The following is a 14,490-nucleotide window of genomic DNA, read 5'->3' as shown; positions in this document are numbered from 1 at the left end:
TGAATTCATCTCTGAAAATGCAGCAACTTCACGCAATTAATTTAAATGATGAAGCAAAGTGATGCCATTTTAGCAAGGATGGCACAACACTGACAATAACTGTTGTATTTGCAGCCATATTTACAAATCTGCTAATAGCCAGAAGGTGCAGTGACAATTAGGAGAGCTCCATTATTTTAACACTAATTTCCATGGACAATTCTGGCCCAATGTAGCAGGCAGTGAATTTTGTTGGGATCCATTTAAGCTTTAAATCACTTTTTTTCAGGTTCAGTGGAAGTGGAGGAGAACGACATTTAATATGATGTAATATAGATGACAAGAAAAGTGTCATGTTATGCCACTTCCTTCATTTTAGCAATACCTGCATGTTCAGCATTGCCAGGATTCCTGAATGAGATTTAAAATGAATTGATGGTTTCCCAAAGGCAGTTGGCATGCAAAACTTTGGTTCTATATTTCTTTAATTGCAGACGTTTACTAGAGTGGAATTTCACCTGAGCAATACATCATGTCAACACTCTGCAGAAGATGTAGTTCTTTATATATTTGAGATATAAACTGCAGTTAGGGATATAGTCATTGTACGGACAGAAATTCCAATTCACTAAAAGTCTCTCCAGGAAGAATTTCTCAGCCGATAACTATCACCTGGAACACAAAGATGCGTATGCTTCTGGAAGAATTCTCTCCCAACCTCAGCAGGAGGAATACAAATCAATTGCTATTGCACATTCACAGTGAGACAGAGAGACACATGAGGTATTCAGTCAATGCCTTCCTCTGTTTATCTAATGGAGGTATTTAAGGACCTGCTCAAATCACTGCCATTGATACCACACTATGTGTTTTTGACAGGTCTTGCTACTTGTACTCCTCTGTGCAGAGCTCACTCTAAGCAGCCCTGCTGAGGAAATTAAGATTTCTTTCATTCGTTTCTGCGAATGGGCATTACTGAACAGACCAGCATTTATTGACCATCTAGAAATGTCATGGAGAAGGTGGTAGTTAGTTGCCTACTTGAACTGCTGCAGTTGTCAAGGGGTCTGTAGTGAAGGCAGTTTCAGGATTTTAACCTGGGTGGCAATGAAGGAATGGCAATTTGGGGTGAATGAGAATGGTGTGTGGCTTGGAGACAAAATTGCAGGTGGTAGTGCTCCCAAATAGCTGCTTTCCTCGGTCTTCGAGGTTTAACATTCTCAACTTTGAGGATGGCACTGCGGCCCAGTGGTTAGCATTATCGCCTCACAGCACCAGGGATCAGGTTCAATTCCATCCTTGACATCCGTCTGTGTGGAGTTTGCACATTCTCCCTGTATCTACACGGATGTCCTCTAGTCCTCCCGTAGACTAACAATGTGTAGGTTAGGTGGATTATCGATGAGGAGTGTAGGGATGGGGTAAGACGTACATCTGGGTGGGATGGTCTTCAAGGATCAGTATGGATTTGGTAGGCCGAATGATCTTCCTCCACACAGTAAAGGTCTTATGAATTGTTCCATTGTGCAGTCCATGGAAGTGACCCTTTGTTTTAAAGCCGTCTGTTTGCTGTCTTTTATCAGGCAACACATTGTAATTAATAATGGCATTTTCTCCTAACAAGTGAATTTGTCTAGGTCTTTCAATTACACATCCAGTTATCAGGATGTCAAGTGAGCATAACACGCCTTATTTGATGTTGAATTATCATTAAATTGAAGGGCAGTAGAATGGGATGGCACTGGCCTGTGATCACTGACCAAGAATTGACTTGGAGCTTGATTGAAATTTGGCATGCAACATACTTCAGTAACATTGTAGGGATGGGAGACACATTCTGCTCCTATAAACTAGAAAAAGTGCCAATGGATGATGTTTTATAATAGGGATTTTCCTGGAGACAGAACCAACAATTCAGTTTATTAGAGGCAGTACAAATGATTATGAAAATTTCACTGAAGATCTGTTTAAGAGTAGTAGAGTGTTACAAGTAAGAATAGGAGTATTGTAAGCTCAGAGCATTACTTGATGTTTGTGAAAAGCAACCCTACAAAACTATCAACAAAAAAAGGCTGAAATATTTATCTTGAGTCAAATCAAAATCAAGCCAACTGAAATTTGTAGTAGACATGATCAGCGATGATACGTAAATATAGCAACAGCAAACACAACTCAAATGCCAGCACCTCCTAAAAATGCTGAAACCTGATATACTGTATAATGTGATAGAATTTGTGATTCAAATACAATGTGCAATTTGTCTGCAATATTTTTTTGAAAAATAATTATGCTGAGTTTCTGATCTTAAATCCTAATTTTGAGAATATATTATCGACAAAAGAAAATTCCAATTAATTTTGATCTGGTAGTTGGAAGATTTCATAATGCATTTCAACATTCTAGTCCAGTAAGACAATCACAGACATGTTTAACAGATGCTCAGCCTTTGCTTGTGTAAAAGTGACTGAAACATGTACAGCATTTAGCTTTGTAACAACATGCAGTTCCAGAATGTATGAACGATCAACCTCTGAAATAATGGAAAATACTTTTTTAAAAAGCTTTGGATCATTGATCAGCAATCATTATCCACAGCAGCTGAAACCTTTGCACTGTAATGACATATTGAAATATGACTAACACACAGGTGTGTTTCAAAGTGCTGAGATTCTTTGAAACTATTCACTGAGAATGTAATCCCTTTCTCTAAAGAACAAAATTCCTACCCTGGTGAAGAAGGTCCCACTTCCTCCTTTATGCTGTTCGCAAAATCATCAGTGGAAGCATCATTTAAGTGGTATCCTGTTAAAACTACGCTCTGAGAAGTAGGCAGTGGATCCATAGTGAGTGAGACATATTTCTGCTAGTTATTGATCAACTGGACACGACAGAAAACAGAGAAGGCAATAAAAATCCTTCCTTGCCTGGCAACATGGATCATTTCCATAATGAAACTCCACCCCTGCTATTCTGAACAGTGGGTAGGGCTAGTGCCTGAGAAAAAGCTTTCCTTGTTCCACGCAAATGGCAGTAAAATTAAAGACGCTGAGCTTAGAGCTTGCAGCTGTTGAGCTGTCATTACTGAATTTCTTGGTATTTTCTGACACTGATACATATTTTCTTCTTGACTTATGCAAATAAAAACATTTAGAATTGTGAAGGAAGCAGAAACTAAAAAGGCAATGCCATCATAAAGGACACACATCTACTGGCAATAAATATGAAGATTATTCTGTTCTTTTTTTATTTTTCAAGTTGATTTGTTAAAGGAACTGTTGTGCTTTAACTCAGTGACCTGGCTTGGAGGAGTTTGTGATTGAATATCATGAATGGAATGTATTGACATACACAGTTGAACTGTCCCAAGTATTGAAGAGCACTGGCTTCATTATATGACTTTGTTGATTGTCCTTCCATGGAATTTACTATAGTTAGTGAAAGTTAATACTCAGGAATGAAATATATTGGCTATACTTATCAGAAACAAACACTCTTAGGTCATATTTCCATTTCCATTTGCAAAGTGGCTGCAAACCAAAGGGCATAGAGTTAAAAGTTTGGGGGAAGATTTGTAGCTCAGGTGCTCGTTGTTGTGGTTCTGTTCGCCAAGCTGGGAATTTGTGTTGCAGACGTTTCGTCCCCTATCTAGGTGACATCTTCAGTGCTTGGGAGCCTCCGGTGAAGCGCTTCTGTGATGTTTCCTCCGGCATTTACAGTGACTTGTATCTGCCGCTGCAGCGGACAGCTGGAACTGACAACCGGAAGCGGCAGGTACAAACCACTATAAATTAGATTAGATTACATTACATTACATTAGATTACATTAGATTACATTACAGTGTGGAAACAGGCCCTTCGGCCCAACAAGTCCACACCGACCCGCCGAAGCGAAACCCATCCATACCCCTACATTTACCCCTTTCCTAGCACTACGGGCAATTTAGTATGGCCAATTCACCTGACCCTGCACATCTTTGGACTGTGGGAGGAAACCGGAGCACCCGGAGGAAACCCACGCAGACACGGGGAGAACGTGCAAACTCCACACAGTCAGTCGCCTGAGGCGGGAAACATCACAGAAGCGCTTCACAGGAGGCTCCCAAGCACTGAGGATGTCACCTAGACAGGGGACGAAACGTCTACAACACAAATGCCCAGCTCGGCGAACAGAACCACAATGGCATAGAGTTAAGGCAATTGGCAAAAGATCAAAAGAAAGCAAGACAATTGATTTACAGATGTGTGTGACTATGACCTGGAATGTACTGCCTGAAACAGTCGTAGTGGCGGATTCAATCATGGCTTTCAAAAAGGAATTGTACAAGCACCCAAAGAGAAAAAAGAAGGGAAGGGTCTGGGCAGGACACAGGTGTGTGACTAAATAGTTTTTTATTATAGTTTGTTGTCATGGACATGATAGTCAAATACCCCCTCTGAACTGTAACCATTCAATGATTCTATTTTACAAAATATAGCATGAAAAAGATTCAGTTTGAATTCTAACACAGGAAAGGTTATCCATAGTCTCCACTCTGGCAAACTTATTATGCACAGAAAAAGTTATGTAAAGCGTCATTCTAATTTACACTGTCTTCTATCTACAACAAAAACTTAAATCAAGCTAAAATCTAATCTGACATTTCACCCTGTGCTATATATGATTGTGCATTGCTGAAAAAACTATATTTTATTGAACTTTTTACTTGCACTCATCAGGATAATTTGCAAGAATACCATTGAAAGTGAAAATCTACAGTTATACTGTATGAAAGGAGAGTCAAATGATTTAGAGTGGTGTTGCCAGTGGGAATGCATCAGTTGATGATGATGTTAACTACCGAACTTTGTGTAAATTTCTATATGGGCAGGTTCCCTCTGCTTTGTCATGCATTCCTCTGAGAAATGAACTAATGAACAGCTGTTACCTATTTTGCAGAGTTGAAACAGATGTAATGCTTATTCCTTTTAATTGGTCTTGTATTTTAAAAAAAATTTAATTGAGAAAATGTTTTTAATGCCTACTACAAATCTGGCAAAGCTTTTACAGGTGCCCCTAGAAAGCATTATATCTGAATGCACCATGACTTGGTAAGGCAACTCCTCTGCTCAAGACCGTAAGAAACTACAGAAAGTTGTGAACACAGCCCAGTCCATCACACAAACCAACTTCCCATCCATTGACTCCACCTACACTTTTCGTTTCCACGGAAAGGCAGTCAACATCATCAAAGACCCCTCCCACATGGGTTATAATCTTTTTCAACCACAGAGTCAAGATGAGAATGCTGCTGTGCTTTTCCAACACCACTCTAATCTTGACTCTCTTCCAACTTTGTCCATCAGGCAGAAGGTACAAAAGCTTAAATGTACATACCAACAGGTTCAAGAACAGCTTCTTCCCGGTTGTTATTAGACTTCTGAATGGACCTTTCAAATAACTCTGCAAGTATATTGTACTTTGCTCAAAAACTGCATGAATTCATGTAAGACTCTGTTATCTCACTTTGTAGATTAGAATCAGTCTAAACATTATGGCACAGAGGCTAACACCTTCAACATATTGTCTAGCTAACACCAATTGTTACAGTTAACCTGAGAATGCAACTTTTAAAAAAAAATGAAAGACTCTACATAAAATCAATGTATTTTTCAATGTATAATATCAGTTACGTCACACTGTAAATTTTTGCTATAAATTCTGTGCCTCAGAATTGTGGCCTTCACAACCACCTGATGAAGGAGCGGTGCTCCGAAAGCTAATGCTTTCAATTAAACCTGTTGGACTATAACCTGGTGTTGTGTGATTTCTACTGCCCCTAGAACATCCAGCACTGCATAGGAGGGTCAGTAACTGTCTCCAGTAAGCCAAAGTCAGGGCCACATCCTCACACTTACTCCATCTCTGCTTTTAGACCTACCTCCCACCATGGCTCTTGCTCCATCACTGATGTTGTTGCCTGCAACATCTTTCCTCACACCAAATCTCCCCCAGTCTCACATATCACTAACCCTGTGTGACGTCTGGGTAGCTTATGCACTCATTGAAGATACCTCACCATGTTTCGCTCATGTACGCCAGCACTAACTTCAGTGCCACCCACTTTCACACACTTAATTCCTCCCTTTCTCTCTTCATAAGAGAAAACAGCCCATCAGAGGGTACAGAGAGCCTGGGAGAGGTGCCCATCATTTGAGGAGAACATTGTGGCCCTGGCAGGAAAAGACTGGCATTGCTCCTGTGCTGGACCATCCGATTAAGTGCCATTCTTCATTCCACAGTAACTCTCACGTGAACCCCGTTGGCATTGTCTCACCATTGACTGCAAGGCCTTCTCTCGTTTTTGACTTGCAGGTACCAGCCAGATTTCCACCACCAGGAGCCAACTCCTCAAGGTCTGAGGAAGAGAGTACCGAGGAATCTGGGAAAACATTGGTAAGACCATAAGACCATAGGAGTGGAAGTAAAGCCATTCGGCCCATCGAGTCCACTCCACCATTCAATCATGGCTGATGGGCATTTCAATGCCACTTGCCCGCACTCTCCCCATAGCCCTTAATTTCTTGCGAGATCAAGAATTTATCAATCTCTGCCTTGAAGACATTTAATGTCCCGGCCTCCACTGCACTCTGTGGCAATGAAGGATCCAAGCTGACTGGCTCTGTAGCTGGTTGAGGAAGAAACGTCCCAGGCTACTAGTACTTGGAGGGCTGCTACAGACCAGGTACCAGCTCAGCCCCAGGCAGGAGAGGACCCAGTTGTGTCGACAATCACATACCCAGGGAGGACTAGGCATAGCAGGCAGGAGTGTGGGGGAGCAATGGCCCTCGTTGTCCAGAAACTGCAGGAGTGCAACGAGTCATGTGGCTGTCTGGTTGCCTCCACAGACTGCCATGGAGAGCCAGGCCCAGCACTCTCAGGGTCTGCTGGAGAGATTCTCATGTCATTACCACTCCTCCCGCCTCGCCCCGAGTCTTGGGTCCTCAGGATTGATGGTATGTAACGGGGGCACGTGGAAGTGACATGCATTCCAGGTGCCCCTTCCTCACACTGAGACAGGGTAGTGCCGGGCAGCACTCAGCTGGAGGAGGAACCACACACAGCCCATTCCAGGACACTCCAGAGGTGTCCTGGCTCTTCATCCTGAGTGCCCTTTGGATGTTCATGTCAAGGAGACTCCTCCGCCAAGCAGAGCCTCAGCCTCGAGGCGGCATGGTGGCTCAGTGGTTAGCACTGTAACCTCTCAGTGCCAGGGACCCAGGTTCGATTCCAGCCTTGGGTGACTGTCTGTGTGAAGTTTGCACATTCTTCCCATATCTGCTTGGGTTTCCTCCAGTTGATCCGGTTTTCTCCCACAGTCCAAAGATGTGCAGGTCAGGTGGATTGGCCACACTAAATTGCCAATAGTGTTAGGTGCATTAGACAGCGGGAAATGGGTCTGGTTGAGTTACTCTTTGGAGAGTCGATGTGAACTTGTTAGGCCGAAGGGCCTGTTTCCACACTGTAGGGAATCTAATCATATCTGACCCATCCATATACAAATGCCACTCCAGCTGCTCAACCAAACCTCCAGGGCCAATGGGCTGTCAGCTGTAAATCCAGTGAACACATTGAGATCCTATGGGAGGGAGAGGAAAAAAACATTTATTGAGGACAATTGGTGGTGTAGGGTTAATCTACTGTATATTATTTAACTCTTTCTTATAAATGGCTCTGTTTTAACCTTTCATCTATTGTCGATAAGTGTGATGCTGGAAAAGCACAGCCGGTCAGGCAGCATCCAAGAAGCAGGAGAGTTGACATTTCGGGCATAAGTCCTTCATCAGGAATGTGGGGTGGGAAAGTGGGCTGAGAGATAAACAGAAGGTGGCTGGGGCTGGGAGCAAGGTAGCTGTGAAGGCAGTAGTTAGATGCAGGTGGAGGGTGAGGGTGATAGGTCGGAGTGGAGAGTGGAGCGGTTAGATGAGAAGGAAGATGGGCAAGTAGGGCAGTTCAGGAGGGCTGTGGCTGACCATTTCAACTGCCCCTCCCACTCTGCCAAGGACATGCAAGTCCTGAGCCTCCTCCACCACCAAATCCAAGCCATCCAACTCCTGGAGGAAGAATGCCTCATTTCCGCCTTGGGATCCCCCAACCACACAGCATCCATGTTGTTTTCACCAATCTTCTCATCTTCCCTCCCCCCACCTTATCCCAGATCCAACCTTCCAACTCAGCACCGCCCTCTTGAATTGCCTTACCCATCCATCTTCCTTCCCACCTATCTGCTCCACCCTCCGCTTCAATCTATCGCCCTCACTCTCCACCTGTATCTCCTATTGCCTTCCCAGCTCCCTTTCCCCCACCCCCACCCTCCTATTTATCTCCCAGGCCCCTTCCACACCCCACATTCTTGATGAAGGTCTTATGCCTGAAACGTTGATTCTCCTGCTTGTCAGATGCTACCAGACCGGCTATGCTTTTCCAGCGCCACACTTTCCAGCTCTGATCTCCAGTATCTGCAGCCCTCACTTTCTCCTTCCATCAATTGAGGAGAAAGTGAGGTCTGCAGATGCTGGAGATCAGAGCTGGAAATGTGTTGCTGGAAAAGCGCAGCAGGTCAGGCAGCATCCAGGGAACAGGAGAATCGACGTTTCGGGCATAAGCCCTTCTTCAGGAATGAGGAACGTTTCTCATTCCTGAAGAAGGGCTTATGCCCGAAACGTCGATTCTCCTGTTCCCTGGATGCTGCCTGACCTGCTATGCTTTTCCTTCCATCAATTGGCCTGACTGACAGTACAGCCCTGAATAAGACTGTTCCAGCATTAGACATGCCTTCATGTCCATCCAGGATTTACCATGAATTGATGTCAGCGTTGACAACCTGTTGCAGCATCTGGAAGCAAGATAAATAATGTCCTTCTGACACTCATCGAGAAAGATCCTTATTCTAGCCGTGGTCTCTGTGTTTGAATGCATTGGTAGAAATGAAGAAGTTAATGATGTCTGGGGCTGGGAACTGCAAAGTAAACAGTGGGGTAATGCATCAGGCTAGGCAGGAATTAGGGAATCTACAGGTCTGAGCCTGTACAGTGTGTGGGTGTGTGTGTAATGTCCTTTCCCTTTAAACACCTCAAGATGGGATCTTGCAGCCCTCTCCCTCTCAGATTAAAACACTGAGCTGTCTACTCCAAATATGGCCATAGTCATTTTCTTTCCCGTTCCATACTTGCAATTTGCAGCATGGTTGAAGGCAAAAGTGAGTGCTCTTTGACCAGCAGCTTGCAGCATTTGCCTCTGTCTATTGGGGTGTCCACAAATTCCAATTCTTCTTCCTTCCAGCTCTTTTCATAAGCCCATAGGCTTTGTAACTCCTCAGGTCCCCATTTAATCCTGCACCTGCCCACCTTCCAATCCAACCCCAGTCCCTGGCTCATGAGATGGCCATGCCAAATGTGGTCCTACACTCCTCTCCCACCTTGAAGCTAGCATGCTCCTATCTGTCAATAAATCCTCCTTCCACCTTACCTCAGTGCCATTCATGCTTTATTGAATAGTACTTGCAGATACTGTTGCCCCCTTCTTTCTCAAAGCTTGTCCCAGTCCTGAAGAATAATTTTCTGAATCTTCTCCTCCTAACATTCGCACACCCCCTCATTGGTATCTTCCCTTTGTTTGTGTGGATGGAGCCAATGGATGCACCCTTGATTTAAACAGACAGCCCCTGAATGAGAAGTGTCCAGACTCCTGACTTGTGACTGGACAGGTACCCAATGACATTAGCACCAAGTCCTGGACAGGATGCTATGGAGCACAGGACTGACTGTCACCCACTGTCTGGAATACAGAGACACAGAACCTCCTGACCATGTACAGCCCACCTAGGTGGCTGACTATGGCCAATTCACTAGAATGCTGTGGGAGGCAGCTCTTGACTTTCTGTGCTGGGACCTCTAACCAACAGGTATCCCCATGGACTTCAGTGAGGGCAATGTCCTGTGCAAAGCTCTTCAGATATTCAAACGGAGAGGTCATTCACTTGCTCATTGTGTAGAAGAGATTCACTCAGTCAACTATTCTAGTGAGACATCAACCAGTTCACATGTGGAAAGGCCAATTCAGCTGTACTTCATGTGGGAAAAGCATCAAGTATTCATCTGCCCTCCTTGAGCACCAGCGAATTCAAAATGGAGAGAGATCATACATCTACTCTGTGTGTGGGAAGGGATTCTCTCGGTCCTCTAACCTAGAGGCACAGAAGTGAACAGACAGATGGGCCTCTGCTGTTCTCAATGCTGTAAATCACATTCTGGATTGTTAGTCTGACAATATTTTGACTTTGAGACCTGGCTGCTTTCACATCGCGTGCAGATATAAGATTGATTTAGCACACTGCCGTATAATCACAAGGTGCGTATCTCATGGGCTGAGGACTGTTGACCTCTTCCCATGACAGTGTTAGTAGACACGACAAGGCACATGGATGCTGTGAGCATGCAGGATGACACAAAGTGTGTGAGCTCATAGGGAGTGAGTGAGCAGCCCTGGGATGTGGCCTGGTCCAATCTGTGAGCTGGGTCCCTATCCCTGCACTCACAGCATCCCTGGTGCAGCCTTTCAATGTGAGTTGCCATGCATTCTGTAATTCAATACTTCCTCAACAGCCTGCAGATGGATAGGAGAGATGTCTTGATGTTTGTGAGGGGTTAGCAAATGGTAGGTCCATTCACCTGATGTCGGTGAATCATACCCTGAGATGCTGCTTGGACCAAACCAATATGGAGGTCCTCATGGAACAAACAGCTGAAGACTCCATGTTCATGTTCTGGTGTCTTTGTTGAGTTTTCTCGATGTTTAGCTTGTTTTGCTCACTTGTAAGATAGGAAACTGAATTTTAATGCAGCAAGTTTGAGCATTAACAAGGCATTTAATAAGCAATAATCTCCTTTAATTGGTACCTTGTCAATGAGAAACTTACCACTCTGGTTGTTACAAGAAAAATGGATGAAACGAGACACTCTTGATGTCAAGACAGAATTTATCAGACTTCTCGTTGGATCCTTCCATAAATCTCACTGTTGCCCACATCACTCAAACCTCAATAAGGTTCTGCCCAAAGTTTTCTTAAGTGAAAAACAGGGAACTTCACTTTCTACTAATCCAAAGAAAGAAATAAATAAGCATGTCATCATTAGATAAACTGATTCTGAAAATGAGTCAATGGACTCAAAGCATTAACTCTGCTTTCTCTCCACAGATACTGCTAGACCTGTTGGGATTCTCTAGCAATTTCTGATTTTGTTTGCTTCAGGTCTCCAGTGTCCACAGTTCTTTGTTTTATACTCGACAGAACAATAATATTAGGACAGATGGTTTTATCCTCGGACTTGCCTCAATCTATGGTCAGATTATCAAGGGAGTCACTTAAGGTTAGTATATATATTTTTTCAAAACCATTTTAATTCATGGAAGCTCTCAGCTATGACAGGACTTGGAGAAGTTAAGGCTGGAAGTGACAATTCATGAATGAGATTCGTTGAGATGAAGTACTGTCAACTGTAATCAACATTTCAGAGTGGAAGTAAACAGGTTGTGTGATGGAGTGGATATTGAAATTTCTGAGTAAAAATGATATTGAAATTATTATTACATTAAATTTGAAAGAAGGGTGGGATCAATGACTAAATTGTAAATTTTCTGGTACAGAACAGAAGAGTTTGGTACACTTTGTTGTATTTATCAATTGTGTATTGACAAATTCCATGCATCATTCTTAAAACTCAAAAGTTATACAAAGTCACTATTTGCTGTTTCTTTCAATTTTGAATCATAGCACATTACATGGTGGTCTTAAACATTGACACTCCAGTAAAAGTCATCTTCCTCTTCCTGCTCAAATGGTTTTCAATTAGGTTGCTTCCAGCTGCTTGAAACAAGGAAAATCAGAAGCACAACGCATACACTTTTAATACCTGTCACTGACATAACTCACGTTACACTCAGTTGAACAACAATCCTATAATATTACCAACAAGAACAATAGCACTGTACCCTGTGCCGGATAGAACTCTGCAGGAGAGCTTAGTATGATTGAAAAGCACCTTATGGCCAATTTTCACTTGTGGCCGAACAACATGCTATGACTATATGACAATAATGTTGGATTCAATTGAAAATGCCATTTTGCAGTTGCTAATCTGGAGGTTATTTCATTTCAGATTCCACTAGAGCCACACACAAACTATGCAATTACATCCTTTTGTGAAATGGCACAGTCAAGCATTAATATTTACACAATATAGCAAACTACTAATCAGATCCTTTTATTATTAACAAGCCTTTGTTCTTTTGTAATGAGGATTCCATTACTCTCCTGTGGAGGTAGAAGAACTGAGCTTTCCCTTGCCTTGTCTTGTAACTTTTATTTCTGGTTAAAGTAGGCCCCCAAGTTGAGGTAGTTTATGTCATGAGGAAGCAAAAGTTGAAAATGTGTAGAAATGCGCCCTTCTGGTGTACATTTGTCATACCCCAGCACAAATACAGTGGGAGAGTTACAACCCTAGACCAGATCTGTGGGCTCCTTACCTTACCCAGGAGCCTCCAATTGCCTCAAACAAAGCCATTGGTGCAGGTTTGTTTGGGGATTTTCACACATCCTGCATTTCTCAAAGGCCTGTAGATCATTGGTCAGATATTGAGCCACGGTCTAGTGCCCAGCTTCATATAGCTGAGATTGACCTAAATTCTGATCCCCCCCAACCCCCACTCCCATACCCCTCAAACTCCCATCACCTTCAATATTTAGGAAATCCTTATAAATAGGTGCATTGGACGGATCCAATATTTTGAGAGACAGAACCAACTTGCCTCTCGACCACTAAACATTGGCTGGACATTCCAGGTTTCCCACTCTTACAAGAAACTAAATATGCTCTTGATGAGCTATATGGCAGATCCTCTACTGACCTTAAAAAATTTGTTTAGGTTGGCCATCCAATCAAACATATCTTATCAAACATCAAATCCAAAAGAGGATATTCTCTGTTTATGCAGGGAGTCAGCCAGTGAGGCAGTAATCAGTTCATGAAACAAACAGAGAAGGCTGGAGAAGCTCAGCACATCTGGCAGCATTTGTTGGGAGAGAAACAAAGTTAACATTTTGAGTCAGATATGACTCTCTTCAGAACTGAGTTTCTCCAGAATTTTCTGCATTCATTTCAGATTTCCAGGATCTGCAGCTTTTTGCTTTTATTTGTGTGCATACATTATTCCTCTCTTATAATCACTAACATAGCAGCATTAAGATGAGCCATGAAGGATTCCCCTGTTGTTAGTGAGGTTTTATTGGATTGAGCTGCAACTTTTCAATAGAAGTTTAATCGACATGCCATTAGCTCTGTAAGGTCGTATAACAGTTAAATGTATTAGCTCAGAGCTGTTAATTGAATGTTCATCTGTAATGCATGTTCATAAACATGAAACACATTGTTTCTGGCTGAGAATATTTTTCCCATTTCCATTCTGGAAAGGACTTTTTTTTATTTGAAGGGCTGAAGTTTTATTTCTTGGTACTTTTGGAAGGACCCGAAGGGCTTTTGCCCGAAACGTCAATTTCGCTGCTCCTTGGATGCTGCCTGAACTGCTGTGCTCTTCCAGCACCACTAATCCAGAATTCTATTTTGGACTAGACTAAACCCCCTTCAAATATATCAAGGATATAGCTTAGACCTTAACTTTTATCTTATTTAAAAGCAAGTGTAAGATGCTGTGTTCCCGATGTAATTTGATTGGTTACATTACTTGGCTTTAAGCAAAACACATGTTATTCTTACATTATAGTAAAAAAAGAAGAATGAACAGAACTTTATTGAAAAACATAACATAATAACAGATTATTTAACTACTAAACAGTAACTGTTCCAATATAGTAACATCTTATAAACACCCCCTTGGCAAAAGCAAATTCAGTGAAACAGATTGTTTCATGTGCAAATCTGGCAACAGAGAGATCTCCAGCTTTTAGCTGTAGCAGAGGGAGATAAAGCAGCTTTTACAACCAGTTTCCAAAACCCCAATAACTACTGAAAGCTCAAGTAAAATCTTGATTCTGTGGGAGCATACCTCCACCCATTCGTGCTGCTACTATTGTTGCAACTAGAAAAACTACACCCCCAGATCTGACAAACTGTTTACTTTATTGGTTTGGAACAGACCTCTCAGCATGTCTGTCTCAACCTCTCTTTATAAAAAAAAGTAGACAAAATGCACCTCTTAAAACCACAGTATCATTGCACTTGGCACAGGAGAAGCAAGGGAAGAGTTTTGCCCTCCTTAGTGTGACATGAGAATGACTAAAAGTTTAGGAAAACACCCTGACTGAAGAAGTAAAATGTCACATTCTCAATGGTGAGAAACCTTTTGCCAATTTTCCCCTCAGGTCTTAAGTGGAAAATTGAGAATCTCACCATTGACTGGCAGTTACCTTGTGTCCGTTTATTTGCATTTATTAACACCCCAACCCACCTTATGAATAT

At 42.5% G+C, this 14,490-nt stretch overlaps 1 protein-coding gene across 4 annotated transcripts in view; it reads right to left on the bottom strand.

Moving 5' to 3' along the window:
• Nucleotides 1–14,490, bottom strand: part of arhgap18 (Rho GTPase activating protein 18) — a 131,636-nt gene that overhangs the window by 84,135 nt on the left and 33,011 nt on the right. The window contains exon 1 of one of the 4 annotated variants that reach the window (XM_043683611.1): nt 2,706–2,887. The exons of 2 other annotated variants lie outside the window; for them this stretch is intronic. In XM_043683611.1, coding sequence (XP_043539546.1) covers nt 2,706–2,821 — 116 coding nt within the window. In that variant the 5' untranslated portion in view covers nt 2,822–2,887. Of the gene's footprint in view, nt 1–2,705; nt 2,888–14,490 lie in introns of those variants that run through there. One more of the 4 variants, XM_043683627.1, reaches the window with a different exon arrangement.

This window comes from Chiloscyllium plagiosum, chromosome 3 (genome assembly GCF_004010195.1).
Source record: "Chiloscyllium plagiosum isolate BGI_BamShark_2017 chromosome 3, ASM401019v2, whole genome shotgun sequence".
Classification (NCBI taxonomy): domain Eukaryota; kingdom Metazoa; phylum Chordata; class Chondrichthyes; order Orectolobiformes; family Hemiscylliidae; genus Chiloscyllium; species Chiloscyllium plagiosum.
Note: the sequence above shows the minus strand (reverse complement) of the source record. Positions and strands in the feature narration are given on the sequence as shown.